This window comes from Poecilia formosa, unplaced genomic scaffold, assembly GCF_000485575.1.
Source record: "Poecilia formosa unplaced genomic scaffold, Poecilia_formosa-5.1.2 Scaffold438, whole genome shotgun sequence".
Lineage (NCBI taxonomy): Eukaryota > Metazoa > Chordata > Actinopteri > Cyprinodontiformes > Poeciliidae > Poecilia > Poecilia formosa.
The window spans coordinates 362,308-379,360 of NW_006800377.1; the positions used below are offsets into that span (position 1 = coordinate 362,308).

Genomic DNA, 17,053 nt, shown 5'->3' on the forward strand with positions numbered 1-17,053 from the left:
CCTCGTCTCTGTGATGAAGCTTCATCAGGTCACGTCTCCTTAGGAAATAATGGCCTCCATTGGCTTTCAGCAGCTTTAAGAAGAACCCAAGGCCATTCATGAATAAATTGAGTGGTTCTGATCTGGTTACCAAGTCGGGTCTCCAGCTGATGATCAGGAACCAGCAGCCAAACCCTTCAGTCAATGTAGGTTATTGTTCTATGAGCAGCAGCCTGGATGAGATGAACTGTCATAGAGCAACGAATGAAGGAGAGAATCTGAGCGTTGGCGTTTCAATCAGCAAATACTGAACACATGAAGAAGAAACACACAGCTTCTCTTTAAATCACAATTTGTTAAGACAATAATTCAAGTTTACAGTTAAATTACTGCATCAATGAAGTCTGATGGTCACTGAACTGGGAACTTTAGCCTACAAACAAATAATTAGCAGAAAACAGAATAAATCCATTTTCTCACACACAGAGATGGAGAGCAAGTGTGTGAGATGGAGAGCAAGGCTATGCTTACTAAAGCTATGCTAGTTAAAGCTATGCTAGCCCGTGTCGGGTCCGTCTGAGTGTAGTGGATCCAGATGTTCTGACTCAGTCCTCTCCCGGTCAAACTCCCCCAGATAATCCTGTCAAGGCTGCAGTTATTCCTGGTGCTGGTGGACATTTTCACCATCACAATTTTTCCTTCCACTCAACTTTCCCTTAATATTCTTGGATGCAGCTCTCTGAACAACCAGCTTCTTGACCTTTTCAGAACTCTGTCCTTGTTGTCCATGACTGTCTTTTGGACATCTGTCCAGCCAGCAGTCATCTCCATCTTTGGGTCCTACTGACCCAGACTGAGACCTTCTAGAGCAGGGCTGTTCAACTGGCGGTTTTTGGGACATTTCTGGGCCGCATGCGACCCTTTGAGTTTGCTAGAGCAATTAAAATCTGAAAAAAATATACATGATACAGAACTTGTTAAAGTTTAACATTTTAAATGGTTAAAAAACATTTGATTCTGTCTTTTATTTAGACAGAATTTTGCTTTAAATTAAAAAAAAAACTTCTAAATGTGAAATAAAATCTAAATTTCCATCCTGTAGCCATCCTGTCATATCTGTGCTGTGCTGGTAGGTCAGTTGTATCAGCCAATCATCATTCAGTATTCCTGACATCAAAGAACTCTGCTCTGATATGATTGGAGGATTATAGCATTAGATTTTTACAGCATCATATCGGTTTAATTAAATACATTTTGTACATTTTTATTATTTATTTGTTCACATTTCAGTTTTAACTTGCATCCTGTTGGCTTCAGCTCACATCTTTTGTTTTTTATCCAGATTGTACAGCTGCAGTTTGTCAGAGACCAGCTGGACGTCTCTGTTCTCAGCTCTGAAGTCCAACCCGACCCATCTGACAGAACTGGAGCTGAGAGACATCAACCTGGGAGATTCTGCAGTGAAGGAGCTCTGTGGTTTTCTACAGACTGAAGGCTGCAAACTACAAAAATTTAAGTAAGAAACTATGCTTTAGTGTAAAGATAATAAAACCTGAAGGAGACTGACAGGAGAGAAACTAAAGAGGAAACAACAATAAACCAAGAAAATCTAAAACTGATCTAAGAAAACTAAGCAGAAAACACAGAGAACAAAATGTAAAAATAAACCAAATGCAAAGAAACACACTGATATGGAAAGACATTTTGAGCAATAATTAATACAGGAGACTGAACAGAATTTGGCAAGAACTGAGATTTTTTTTCCCCAATTATAATTTAAGATGATATTGTTGGTTTGTTGAGACCATAAATTGTACTGCTATGTTTTGGGAGAGTCTTTGAACTCATATGCAGAAAACACACTGGCAGAGGGAGAGCAGTTAATTATTTATTTGCAAGGAATCAAATGATCTTGGGGGGAGTAAGAAGGAATCAGGAACTCGGTGTCTGCAAGAAGACAGATAAAGTTAGACCAAAGCTGTGAGGTGATTATTTGAGATCTGGAAGGGTGAGTTACTTGATCCAGGGAGGATGCCAAACCCAAAGGGGAACGCTTGGTGCCACAAGGCTTTTGACTCCATGACACTTTAAATTTGACTCAGGTGGATTTGATTCAGAACCAGATTTGTTCTTTGTAATTTCTGGACAGTAAAACTATTGATCTGTAAATCTTTCTGTCCTATATTTGTATAAGATAAAGAGGATTTGGCCCTCATGTTTTCCACTTAAAGCTCTGGTTTACACGGTAAATACTATGTGGTGAAATTTAATAGACGATACTCTCACATCCCGTTTTCCTGAAGGCAGCACGGAGCTGGAGCACCAGAATCTGACACTGAAGAAAAGAAAAGTTATGACTGACATTATTACATTATCCATGTTTAATGTTGCAACTTCTTGATAATATTTTAAACTGGTTTAGTTTTACATCTTTTATCTGGCCAGTTTTTTGCAGTACTGAATAACTAACATATCAGAAAATGACACAGGACACAGATTACTGTTGTTAACAATCAGATTGAATTTAAAATTTTATTCTGTTCTGATTGGCTGCAGCTTAGCTTACATAATTTAGGTTGAATTTTTATTGCATTTTTATACATAAAGATATGATGATGATGACACCTTTAAAAAATAATTGGTCTAAATTTTACATTTTTTTTCTGAGAAACTGGTAATTCTTTAATATAGTGTTAAGATTTTTGATTAAATAAACATACTGAAACAACAATAACAACAATAACAACCATAAAAGCAACAAAAATATTATAAATATTATATGGTATTATAATTATTGGTAATTATAATACCAATAAAATAATATCAAGTGCAGGTAGCCTACATCTTTTTTGATGGGGTGGTAAGTAGCGGTGGGCGATACTGACAAAAAATTATATCACAAAATATTTTTAAATACATTTAACTAATTTTGACCAACAAAACTCAATATGAAATCAGAGACCAAGTGTAAAAATACTTAAGTACACAAAAGACAGAACAATAAATTTACATATTTACAAGTTTAAAAGCTCAAACATTATGTGTTGTTTGTTTTAACATAAGAGGAAATATTCCATTTCAAAATACTCAACACCTAAATATGTCACATAAAATAACTGTGAAAAGTAAAAGCTTCTGCTCTCAAATAATCTAAAACTTTGTTAATTGCAGTTATTCCTGTTGATGGTGCACATTTTCACCACCACAGTTATATTTATATAGATGATCTGTGCTGTGTGGTCAGTTGTATCAGCCAATCATCATTCAGAATTCCTGACATCAAAGAACTCTGCTCTGATGTGATTGGAGAATTATAGTTTTAGTCTTTTCCAGCATCAGATCTGTGTAATTAAATTAATTTTGTACATTTTCATTATTTTTTGTTCATATTTCAGTTTTAACTGCATCCTGTTGGCTTCAGCTCACATCTTTTATTCTTTATTCAGATTGGGGGGCTACAATTTGTCAGAGACCAGCTGGACTTCTCTGTTCTCAGCTCTGAAGTCCAACCCGACCCATCTGACAGAACTGGAGCTGAGCTACAGCAACCTGGGAGATTCTGGACTGAAGGAGCTCTGTGGTTTTCTACAGACTGAAGGCTGCAAACTACAGCAATTAAGGTCAGAAACTAAGTTTTAGTTTGAAAGCAATAAAAATTGAAGGAAACCAATAACAGGAGAGAAACTAAAGAGGAAACGACAATAAACCAAGAAAATGTAAAACTGATCTGAGAAAACTAAACAGAAAAACACAAAGAACATAATGCAAAAATAAACAAAGAAACTAAATAGAAAGGAACATGCTGATATGGCAATACATTTTGAGCAATAATTAATACAGGTGATTGAACTGAGATTTTATTTTTTTATTTTTTAAGATAGATATAATGAAGATATTGTTGGTTTGTTGAGTCCATAACTAATACTGTAATATACTTTACAGACCATAATAGTAATAATGGATTTATCACTTCTTAAAGTTTTCAATGAGATTTTATTTTATATCTTTATTTTTAATGTTATTTTCATATCAATGTTAATTCCATGAGGCTTTTGACTCCATGACACTTTCAGTTTGACTCATGTTGATTTGATTCAGAACCAGATTTATTCTAACTAATTTTTGGACAGTAAAATTATTGATCTATAAATCAATAGACACGTTTATATTAAAATAGCATCCACGTTTCTGTGCCATGTCTATATGAAATTAAGATAATTTGGCCATAAAAAATTAGCAACTGTTGGTGACAATCAGTTTGAATTTAAATGTTTAGTCTGTTCGGATTGGCTGCTGCTGAGCTTACATTATTTAAGTTAAAATTTTATAGCATCTTTATACAACTTTAAAATTAATTGGTCTAAACATGAGAAACTAATAATTCAATGGTGGTTTTTTTTAGAGTTTTGATGAAAAATACTGGAACAACAATAACAATCAAAGCAACAAAAATGACTAATTATAATCTTAATGAAATAATATTCAGTGCAGGTAGCCTATGTCTTTTTGAATGGAGTAGTGGTGGGCAATGTTACACAAAAATTATATCACAAAATATTTTTTAAATAGGTCTAACTAAACTAATTTTGACCAACAAAACTCAGTGTGAAATCAGAGACCAAGTTAAATAAACTACTAAAATACACAAAAGAAACAAACTGCTGGTTCAAAAGAATATTCATTTTACAAGATGTTAAAACATTTTTCCCTCTCATGTTTAAAAGCTCAAACATCCTTGTTCAAAACTTGTTTTAAGCCATTCATGGATATTATTATAAATATTAAAGTTATCTCTTCCAGCCTGGACTTATAGTAGAGCACAGATGATAAAACTCATCGTTTGGTTGTTCCTTCTCTGCCACATCTTGCGCCTGAAAGAAACTTTTTAGCGTAACAGGACTTAAAGAATTAAAAATTAATGACAGTTTACTGTCTGGTGCTGAGAATCTTCAATGAATTAAGAGGAAGGAAACCAGGAGGCTTTTATTCTGGAAAACAACCTGGACTCAGTGATGAATGTCTTTAGATTAGGAGAGGATTGTTGCAGTTTATGACAAAGAATTCATTATTTTAAATGTCTATGCTCCATATTGATGTCATCATAATGAGGAAGAATATCTTAGTAAACTTGATTACCGTATTTTCTGGACTATAGAGCGCACAATACTATGAGCCGCACCTACAAATTAAAAAAAAAAAACAAACAAAAAAACTGGAAATGTACATATATAAGCCGCACCGGGCTATAAGCCGCTGGTATCTCCGCCGCTCTCGGTTTTCCATAAGGACGCCCTAATAAATCTGCTATTAAGGATGCAACCCTGTGACTCCAAAGGCGAACAATGGTTTCGTTCAGGCCGAGTTTACGTGCAGTGGCTCTATTTCCCTCCTGTACTGCCAGATCAATAGCCCTCAACTTATAAGCTGCATCATATGAGTTTGAAGAAATTTCTCTGTCGTGCCTGCTGCTAGCATACGCTTGCTCTAAGTGAAAATTAGCACTTTCTTCTTTGATTTAGAATTTTGACTCCCAATGATTCACTTCCTGCTAAAGTGCCCCCTGTGGTTGAAGAAAAATCCACAGAAAAGCTGCACCGGGCTACAAGCCGCATGGTTCAAAGCGTAGGAAAAAAAGTAACGACTTATAGTCCGAAAAATACGGTATATTAGTTCTTTTATGCAAAATGAGAAATCAAAAAGTATCTATGTTATGGTGACATGAATGCAGACATCTTGGATAAAAACTGTTTGCTAAACATTTGAATCATTTTTGTTCAGACTCTAATTTAATATTGTGAAGTAAAGAACTTGTATCAGCTATAAGTTACATTTATATAAGTTAATCCTGGCCGACTGCGTCTTGGTTGGACCATCGTTTCACTGCAGCAGAGGCTCATGATGCTTTATTAATATCTGTTGATCACATTAGATTTGATCATAACTGTAAATATGATCAGTGATCAGAATCAGACAGTATAGACTGGTCTTCTTTATCTACTGATCAAATATCCTGTTAACTGATCAATCGTTATGAACTATTAAATTACCAGGAGATCCAGCAATAGACCCTAGCTGATCTAGTCAGACTCTGAGCTCCTGCTGTAGTTTGTTGGTAGTTAACAGGGAGTTACTTTAGATTTCCAGCTCTGTGAACCTTCAGACTTTCCTGAGAGTGAATTGTTTTAATTATTGAAGCTAATTGACTTTATTATTTTCACCTTTACTATTAACATAGTTCAGAAATGTAAAAATTATTCTTTGTGTCAAAGCATCTTATAGTTGGGAAAAGAAACAAAAGACATTAGAAGTTTTGTTTGGATTGTGAAACAGAAATGAAAATCGATCAGATCAATAAAGTCAATCAGTTTCATTACCAGTAAAACAACCTTGGACTCTTCAGATGCCACAGCAGATTTTACTTTGAAAAGGAGAAATGAGGATAAAGAATTAATTTAAAATTCACAAATACAGAAATGTATAAATAAATATTATAATTATGTTCAAATTTAGAGAGATGCTTCTAAGATATAATAGAGTTGGAGAATCTTTCAGTGTTTCAGTTTAATATGAAAATGAGAAAAGAATAAATGATGAATTTCAGTAACTCGAAGGAAATGTTTACAGTTTTATCATCCATTCAGTGGGTTGAAGAAATAAAACCATTGAGATCAATAATCTGTTCAGATTCTAGATCATCATTAGTTAGTTTACTATGCAACCATCTAGAAAACAGGCCTGATATTTTATGATAAATTCAACAAATATACAGAATAAACATTATGAACTTTTTAAGGTACCAGCTCACTATATGTGAGGCTGCTGCTGAGGATGACCTCTGACCTCACCTGCCTCCTTAACTTGGTTAGATGCTCTTTAAGGCCCCTCCCATCTACTCTTCCTCATGCTGTGATGTCACAGTTTGGTTCTGAAAGTCCGTTTTAATTCCAGTCCAGAACCGACTGAAATATTCTAACACATCATGGTTAAATGTTCTGGTTCTGCTGGTTTGGACTCTTTAAACCAGTTTGACTGGATCAGATGTTAGAATCAGTTCATCATGTTTCTTTTACAGTCAGGGAAATTCATTTTCTACATTTTATTATTTATTTGTTCATATTTCAGTTTTAACTGCATCCTGTTGACTTCAGCTCATCTTTTATTCTTTATTCAGATTGAATTACTGCAGGTTGTCAGAGACCAGCTGGACGTCTCTGTTCTCAGCTCTGAAGTCCAAACCGACCCATCTGAGAGAACTGAACTTGAACGATACCAAGCTGGGAGATTCTGCAGTGAAGGAGCTCTGTGGTTTTCTACAGACTGAAGGCTGCAGACTGGAGAGTTTGGAGTAAGATTTTAGTTCAGTTGATATTTCTGTGAATAATTATCTATAATTGATCATAAATCAAAGTTCATATCTTCTGTTCTAATAAATATTTTCTGAGTTTGTTCCTGGACTTGGATCCAGAGTTTAATTTAGTCCCTCTGTGTAACTGAGTTGGATCTGCTGACCTGAGGTCAGAACAGGACAGCATTCGGACCCCCAGTGTGTAGAAATCCCCCTCATGTGAAGCAGGTCAAAGGTCATTCATGATTGATGCTTCAACACTTTGATCAGAACCTGTAATGATTTTACTGACTAAAATCCTCCAACACAACATGACCCAGCAGGGCCGTGCAGAGACCACTAAAGGGGCAGGTGCTCAACAACAAAAAAAGGGCACATCTTACCGCCTTCTAGGACAGAATATTAACAAAGCCTATCAGCTTGCAGAGTTTAATAAACAATGATAAATTACAAAATTGTGAGATATACAATCAAAGCTAACGAACATCTCTATATAGAGCAAAACACTATGTATATGTAAGACATTTTATTAGTAATTTCTTTCTGCAGGTCTACTTTGTAATAGGAAAGTATTGCAATATTCAAACCCGCAATTTAGCAAGATATGTAAATCAGAGCTGGACCAGACATATTTTGTCTTTACAGAAATACACTATTAAACATATAAACAAGGGCACAATGCAACCTTTTAGTGTACTGTAATCTATAAAAAAAGAGCTGCCTGTTTGCTACACTTGCAGTGGAGATGAAGATGGTCCATTCAGGAAAGCAGAGCTGCATCAAACTTTAACGTGGAACTGCAGAAAAAAAACAAAACCAGACCCTAAACTTAAAGTCTGGGTTGAGTTTTTTCCCCTTCATTAATGACACACATTATATCTATCATGGTAATTCAGGGTGTGTTATTTTTAATTCTAAATGAATATCTTTGTTGAACTATTATTTAAGTGCTATTCTCTTTCAAGACATGTTTACCTAAAACTAGAATAAATGCAATGTACATTATGCAGCAAAGGAAATTAGAAGATCGGACATATATCCATTACGGAGATAAGTTTTGGATGGGCGATGTGCTTCGTACACAGGGAAGAAGCTTTTCAGTTATCTAGGTTTGCTAGCAAAGTCGTTACCTAGCAGCTAGCTAATAGCACAACAACAGCAGCCTAATATCTATGATAAAATACTGAATCGATAGATAAGAACAGTTTTTCCTCACCTGGCTGTCTCCTCCCGCTCAGTAGTTCTTCAGAGAAAGCAGAGGCCTGTCAGTGTCTGTTGTATTTCATTACCTCTCTGCTTAAACCGCTGAAGCAGAAACGATACTACAACGTTTTCCGTCATCTGACAAGTAGGAAGTCTACTCCACTTTATTCACCAAAAACGTATTTTTAAATTCACCAAAAACTGATCTGTAATCTGTAACGTTCGCTATGCTGAGCTCCAGGTAGCCGCCTTATCTCACTGCGCGAGAGGCAACTGCGTCATGCATCACAGGCAAAAGGTCAAAGGTAACAAGGTGATAGGAGGGCTTATTGTGTTGTACAAAAAAGAAACAAAAAAGGAAATAATTTTAGTACATGTTTTTATGTGTCAGAAGAGGGCTTAGTAAATAATAATACCAAAAAAAAATAAAAAATAAAAAATTGACTAAAAGGGCACTTGGGGGCAAGGAGCAAAAAGGGCAGGTGCTCAAGCACCCCCAGCTACCCAATCTGCACGTGCCAGTACCAGGTTCTGGTTCTGGTTCTGAAGTCAGCAGGTCTTTATTGAAGCAGCAGCTTGTTGGCTTTAATATTCATGAGAATCTTTAACTGGTTCTGTTGGACTGGTTCACCTGCATCCTGTTGGCTTCAGCTCATCTTTTATTCTTTATTCAGGTTGTGGAGCTGCAGTTTGTCAAAGATCAGCTGTGATTTTCTGGCCTCAGCTCTGAAGTCCAACAGCCTCAAGCTGGCAGAACTGAACCTGAGAGGAAACAGACTGGAGGAGTCAGATGTTCAGCAGCTGAATGATTTTGTAGAGATTCTAAAGTAAGTAAATGTTTGTAGTGAGTCCAGCTGCTGTCAGCATATTGAACTAAACCCAGTTAGCATCAAAGCAAAGCTCCAGTGTTCCCAGTAAAACTGCAACTTCTCAGTTGGAGGAGAATGGTTCAGGCTTCCTGATTGGACACAGAGACAGCTAACAGCCAATCAGAGGAGCAGCAGCTTGCTGTGTTCCTCCAGCATCACTGACTGCTGCTGGAGAGGCTGGAAACACTCACTGATCTGATCTCTCCATCCTTCTTCTCTCTGCAGGTGGAGGTATTGACCTCAGTAAAATAGAGAACGGCAGTACCAACCCCAAAAAAATGCGACTAAGGAGCAGATTTAGACTATACAAATTGGTAAAAACGGTGAGTTTTACTGAAGTAATTAAAGACACAAGTTCAAATCCACGCTGAGAGTGGAGCTCCTTCAATAAATGCTCCTCCGCAGCACTGATTGGCTCAGCAATGTAACGTGATCCTCTGGAGCAAGTGATGGCAAAGCGGGGCGTCATCACGACTTTACACAAATGTGTCTTTACAGTGGCGCAACTGCACATTATTCAGGTGGATGCGAAAACGTAAATCCCCCCCCGAAGGAAGGAACGTCAGCGTAGAAAACATACGCTCGCTCCACCCCACGAGGCGAAGATACGTTAAGTGTGAAACTCACGCTAGGTTAAGGAGCGTAAGGCGCGCTGAAGTGCATGGGAAAACATAATCGGCACCCTCCAGACGGGGTTTTGGCGCCCCCTCTGGTGCTGCGCCCCTATGCGTTGCATGCGCTGCATACCCACTTATTGAGCCACTGTGTCTTTACCTCCGGCAGAGGCTCCGCCGAACCGACTCATTGAACCTCTGGGGTTCGATCGAACCCATGTTAAGAACCACTGATTTAGAGGCTTCATGGAGTTTTGATCTGAACTGGATTCAACTGGAAAGTTTATCTTTAGAACTGGATGTCCCACAGATACTCTGATCTTAGAGCAGTTTTCAGGAACATCTAGCATTTTATCTAGAAAAAATATTTTACGTATTTTTCTTTTTATATTCATTCTAAAAATCTTTGCTTTCCTTTTTTTCCTCCATATTTTATGTTTTACTTTGAGTTTTCCAGAGAACTTTAGGACTCGATGTGTCACATCAGGGATCTTTACTATGATTTAACTAATTTATTCAGACCTCAGAGAATCACTGGGACGATGTGCTGATGGGTTCATGTTTGTTTTTTCTTTTTAATTTTTATGTAGTGTGGGTTTAATGGTGAGCCAATAAAGTTAATAATGTTTCTTTTTTTTCTATTCAGTAGACTGCATAGAAATTTTGTAATTGCACATTTATTTTAATTCTCCATGACATTCACACCAACAAAGAAACTAATTTTTAAGTCTTCATCTTTAGTTTGAGAGATTCAAACTAAATAAGTATTTAAATGACATTAACAGCAGCATAATATTGTTGTAGGTGTAATATATTATTTACAGATTAATTCAGCTATACAAAATACTGCAATTAACTATGTAATATTAACTAGTAGTATTTCAAACTTTATTATTTTTTTTATATTTAAGTTTTCTCTATTAGCCGCTTTCATCCCGATTGATACTCTTATTGCAGGTGGTTGAATTTTATTTCAAACACATTTTTATATTTTTTCAGGACTTGAGTCTCAATTANTCTTCATGGAGGACAGCTAACAGCTTCAACAAAGGCTGCAGATGAAGAGTTGATGAGGAAAATGGTTCCAGCTCTGGAAGCAGAGTTCTCAGAGCTTTGGGAGGATCTGACAGAAACTAGGACTTTTTCTGGAACCAGACAACAATCACCACATTTTGGTCTCAGTTACAAACTCAGAGGAAACTAGTGGAGGAGGAAGAGATGAGGAAGATGACGGGATGAAGAAGATCAACACTGTTCACAAAGTTTCTGACTAGTTTCCATGGCAACAACACAAATGTTGTTGCATTTGTGTTGTTGCCATGGAAACTAGTCAGAAACTTTGTGAACAGTGTTGATCTTCTTCATGTATAAATTAATTTTATACATCAAAGATCCTAAAAGGTGAATTGCTGAGTAGTGGTCTAATGAGTGAAGAGAGTTTTAAAGTTAAAATATTTCTCTGGCTGATTGGATCCTTCAGAGAAAACTGATTTTCTAGAGTTCAGGGTTTTCTATTCATTTCAGCCTGAAAACTGATAAAAAGTTAAATATTTGTAAATGATCTTGCTATGTGCTTCAGGCACATTATGATTTTTGACTATTTCTTTTCTTTGTTTTCTTATAGACTTTAATTGAATGACCTTTTGTTAATATATTTTGGAGTTTGGATCATTTCTTTTTGTTTCATTTAATTACGTTAATTTGTGGTGCTGTTGGTCCGCCTGTAAATAGGCTGGCTTTCGGCATATTGAGAAAGCTCCCCCATCCCCGCCTGGGCTCCGCCTTTCCGCTCGCTCCACCACCACCAGGTGCGTTGTGCGCTAGTCCAGCCGCTGTGAGCCGCAGCTGAGGTTTCCAACCTGCCATGTGGTATTTCTGTTAGCCTTTGTTTGTTTTTTCGTTGTGATTTTGGCCTGGTGGGACCAGTTGTCCTGTTTTCGATCTTTCTTTTGCATTAGGTTCTTTTTGCTTTAGTCCGGTACTAGTAGTGGCTTCGACGGCCCTGTATGGGGTCGGCCCCCTGCTGTACCGTTTTGTTATGTTTGATCGGCTCACCAGGTCCAACTTTCTGTTAATACTTTTGGGGTTTTGTTTTTCTTTATTTTTTTGGGACACGGGATCTGAGGGCCTGAACTCTATTTTCTTCACAGAAAATCAGAAGAAGCTGAACTAAGAAAATCAAAGTGAAGAGAATTTATGAATAAAATATTTTGTTGAACCCTCATCTTTTGTCTCGTGTCCTCAAATATGTTGTGCCCTTGGTGGACGTAACAGATCAAAATGTGTAAAAACCAGAAGCTGCAGCTGTCCTGGATGAACTGAATGTTTAGATGTTTGAATGGCTGAAATCATCCAGAGGATGAAGGAAGTAGTTAAAGGCCAAAAACATCCAGAATCAACTTGAAGAAAGAAGAAGAAACAGGAGGACAATAGTGCTGAATCAGCATTCACACAATGAAAACATCTGGACTCACCGAGCCTTTCTGCAGTTCCTCACAGCTGGAACCAGTCTCAGTCGTCCATCCCATGATGTGTTGTACTTCTCCAGGTCCAACTCATCCAGAACCTCTGACATCTGCAGCATGAAGGCCAGAGCTGAACAGTCAGTCACTGAGAGCTGCTTCCCTGAATCCAGCAGCCGTTGGATCTCCTGATAAAATGAGACGTCGTTCATCTCCACCAGACAGTAGAAGATGTTGATGCTTCTGTCAGCAGAGATTCTATCAGTGTTCATCTCCTTCAGGTTGGTGATGATTCTCTGGATGGTTTCTGGACGGTTCTCTGTCTGACCCAGCAGATCCTCTAAGAGTCTCTGGTTGGACTCCACAGTGAGACCATGAAGGAAGCGGACAAACAGGTCCAGGTGGCCATTTTCACTGCTGAGGGATTTCTCCATGACTTTCTTCATGAACTCATCTAGAGATGTTTCATCGTATTTTTCTCCCAGGAACGTCTTGATGACCTCTGACCTCCTGCTGGTGAAGCAGTGGAGCATGTAGACGGCAGCCAGAAACTCCTGGATGCTCAGATGAACAAAGGAGTAGATGGAGATGTTGCGCATCCCTTTCTCCTTTTTAAACATCTGAGTGAAAACTCCTGAGTACAACGCAGCATCTTTGATGTCGATGCCGCACCGTTTCAGGTCTTTGTCATAGAAGATCAGTTTTCCCTCCAGCAGCTGATCTAGAGCCAGTCTTCCTAGAGACTCAATCAGATTCCTGTTCTCTGGATCTTCTTCAGGTTTTCCTCTGTACTTTTCCTCCTTGATTTTGTTCTGAAGCAACAAGAACTTGATGTACATCTCAGTCAGGGTCTTGGGCAGCTCTTCTTCCTCTCTGGTCTTCATCATTTCCTCCAGAACTTTAGCAGTGATCCAGCAGAAGACGGGGATGTGACACATGATATAGAGGGTTTTTGATGTCTTGATGTGGGAGATGATCCTGCTGGCCTTCTCTCCATCATCACTGAATCTCTTCCTGAAGTACTCCTCCTTCTGGGGGTCAGTGAACCCTCTGACCTCTGTCACCACGAAAACACAGTTTTGTATGATCTGATTGGCTGCTGCAGGTCGTGTGGTTATCCAGAGGAGAGCAGAGGGAAGCAGTTTCCCCGTGATCAGGTTTGTCAGCAGAACATCCAGTGAAGTGGACTTTGTAACATCAATCAGAGTCGGATTCTTCTTGAAGTTGAGAGGAAGTCGACTCTCATCCAGGCCATCGAGGATGAACAGAATCTGGAACTTTTTAAAGCTGCTGATTCCTGCATCTTTAACGTCTTCAAAGTGGTAATGAATCAGTTCCACCAAGCTGAACTTTTCTTCCTCCAAGTTATTCAGTTCTCTGAAAGTGAATGGAAATATGAACTGGATGTTCTGGTTGGTTTTGCCTTCAGCCCAGTCCAAAATGAACTTCTTTGTTAAGACTGTTTTCCCAATGCCAGCCACTCCCATGGTCAACAATCTGATTGGTTTCTTATTTCCAGGTGTGACTTTAAAGATGTCTTCTCTTCTGATTGTCGTTTCTGGTCTGTTTAGTTTCCTGGATGCTGTTTCAATCTGTCTGACTTCATGTTCATCATTGACCTCACTAGTTAACCCCTCTGTGATGTGGAGCTCTGTGTAGATCTCGTTCAGAAAGGTTTCCTGTCCAGCTTCAGTGATGCCTTCACAAAGACATTCGTATGCATTTTTCAGAGTCTCTTTATGGTCACTTTGACATCGAACATCAAAATCTGAACAAAGAGAGAAACACAATAGCAGACATTTCAACTAAACATAAACAAAAACTGTTTCTGAAATTCTCAGAGGAGGTTTCTGTATAAACTTCAATGAACAAAACATAATTCAATATTCATAGAAAATTAATTATTTTATACCATTGTGTCTGAACAAGAAAGTAATTCCAACTACATACTGTGAGGAAGGAGGAAATATTAGATTTAATTTGTGATTTTCTGAAGAAAACTCAATCTTAAGTTCACTGAGACTAAAGATAAAATAAACAAGCAAATCAATAAAAAGTCCAAACCTGACAAAAACTCTGTAAGGTAACAAAAAATAAACCAGGTTCTTACTGCACAGAGATGATTAGAGTTTGTCTTGGTCAATAAAACTTTTATGGTTTTCTCTGGTTGAAGATTTCAGATAATCAGACATGTTTTCCTCTGAGCGACCTCTGACCTTTAAGATTTTTGTTAGTGTTTAATTGTTGCTAGTTGTAACATTAGACAACTTTTATTTCAGATGTATTTCAGAAATTACTGCAGGCCATTTAGCTTTGATACTTTTAAACAAAATATTTTCACTTGGAAATCAGCATGTTGTTTGTGCTGCAAAGCATTCTGGGTAGATGAGGCTAAGTGCTAGCCACTAGCTCCATCCAGCCAGGTCAGAAATATTTTGCGTATTGAGTGACAATCAGCCCTTTCACTTTGAATCACAGTGCATTGAAATAGAAGGGAATTCAGAAATGACAAGACAAAGAGGACCAAAGGGATGAAGAGGACAGAAACATTATCTTTGCTACCGTTTAGAAATGCCGACCTGGAAGGAAAGTTTATGCTGCGATGAACCTCAGTTTCTAACTCAAACTGTTTATGGTTAGGATCTGATCACATTTTGTCAAATATATAAGAAAGACATCAATTCATCATTTTCCATTGTTTAAATTTCATGTTGGCTCCTGCTGATGGCGTTAGCCCTAGCTAACATATTAAACAGTTTCACTGTGGTTAGCATTAAGAAAATATCTAAAAAAATAAATAAATAAATAAATAAATATCCAGGGCAGCGTGGCTTGAGGACCAGAGTTGAAAAACATCAAAAAACTGATAAGACATAAAAAGTATTAAAGAGCCACCAAACATATGCAGTTATGCAATTAATTTTGCTACAAACACCATTAATAAAATAATGTCATGCAAGTTGCATTTTGTCCAGATGAAAATATTAATTTGCCGAGTTGGAAAACCGATAAACTGACAAAAACAAAGAATTATACTTTTGTAAAACTGTCAAGACTTCCTTAAAATTGTAACAGAGCAGAAACCTGAAGTTTCTCCCTACATCTAGTGGGCAGCACCAGAAGCATATGAGCAGATTTCTATTGCAGCCACAACAGTCACACCGACTAGAAGAAAACAAACGCACCCAGAGGACTGCTGTATTAACATGCTGGCTAGAAGGGTTGCTAGGCAACAATGCTCCTTGATTTCAACTAGAGCAAAAACAATTCACAAGCAGGGAAGACCGCTGTTCTGGAGCCTCATGCAAAAGCTATGGAGGACCAAAACTGACATAATAAGAAATAAAAACATAAATATATATTTAGCTTTTCCTTGTCCTTACACATAAATTTTCATCAAGTAATGTATATATTTTCTTTTTTCATTTCCCCTAAACATGCGTTATTGTCAAGAAAAGTAAATATTTTATTTTGTCTTTTCCATTTAAGCCTTCATTTTTTGCCTCCTCTCCTGGTTTTACTTTTCCGTGTGCATCTTTATGTTAATGAGGAGAGCTGCCGTCTACGTATGGAAAGCAATTTTAACATAGTTTTGGTTTTGCCGCCCTTACATTCCAGATATCTCAAATTGTTCTGTGACTAGACGTTTTAGCGATTTAAGATATCTCCAATTATATTTTGGCTAGTCGAAATAACGTCAGGTTTACCATTGACTTGTATGGAGACTTCAATTTAAGATATCTAAAATGAAGTACTGACTATCTGAAATACACATTTCAGATATCTGCAATTAAATTATAAGTAGTCATAAAGTAAATTCAAGATATCTTGATTTTGGTTTTGACTAGTCATAATTCTAATTAAAGATTTCTCTAATGACTGCACAATTCAAAATATCTTAAATTTATTTTTGGATAGGAGAAATGTAGTTTTGACTAGTGAAAATTAAATTATAGATATCTTAAAAGGAAATGACTAGACAAAACTAAATTAAAGATTTCTTGAATTGTAATTTTTATCAATCAAAATTCCTTTTAAGATATCTCTAAATGAATTAGAGATATCTTGAATTACACAGCTTTTCTATTTAAAATATCTTAAATTAACATTCTGACTAGTCAGAATGACATTACTGATATGTTGAATATGTATTCTGTCTAATCAAAACGTCCCTGACTTACATAGCAATTTGAACGTATAATAAACAATGAAAAATAGATGTTGAAATGTTTGAAAATGCTCTGCTTTCATGTTGAAAATGGTTTGACAATAGCAATTTTAGCTTTTCAAAGCTGTTTTTAAGTGCATTCGGTTTGTCAGAAATGAATGAACAGGAAACTCTTTGCAGATATCAGAAGCAGTTTTATAGTTTATGAAGTTTTGCTTTCTCCACATTTCCAACATTGTAGAGCTCTTTCTAATTTGTGGCATTTACTGACAGTTGTGTGCGGGAAACTTAAAATTCTGCACATCATGTGTTGAAGATATCTTAAATCGTAATTACGGATATGTCTCCCGTCAAATGACAGATCCAGTGACGTCATTTGAGATATCTTGAAAGGAATTTGGACTCGTTAAATG

The 17,053-nt window shown here is 37.0% G+C and overlaps 2 protein-coding genes across 3 annotated transcripts in view; one reads left to right on the forward strand and one right to left on the reverse strand.

Annotated features, from left to right (window-relative positions):
- LOC103155609 (NACHT, LRR and PYD domains-containing protein 12-like) overlaps nucleotides 1-17,053 on the reverse strand; it is a 204,212-nt gene that overhangs the window by 182,166 nt on the left and 4,993 nt on the right. For both annotated transcript variants that reach the window (XM_016663695.1, XM_016663694.1), the window contains one exon: nucleotides 12,485-14,240. In XM_016663695.1, the coding sequence (XP_016519181.1) occupies nucleotides 12,485-14,240 (1,756 nt within the window). The remainder of the gene's footprint in view (nucleotides 1-12,484; nucleotides 14,241-17,053) is intronic.
- LOC103155633 (uncharacterized) overlaps nucleotides 1-17,053 on the forward strand; it is a 92,759-nt gene that overhangs the window by 19,340 nt on the left and 56,366 nt on the right. The gene's annotated exons all lie outside the window — the stretch shown is intronic.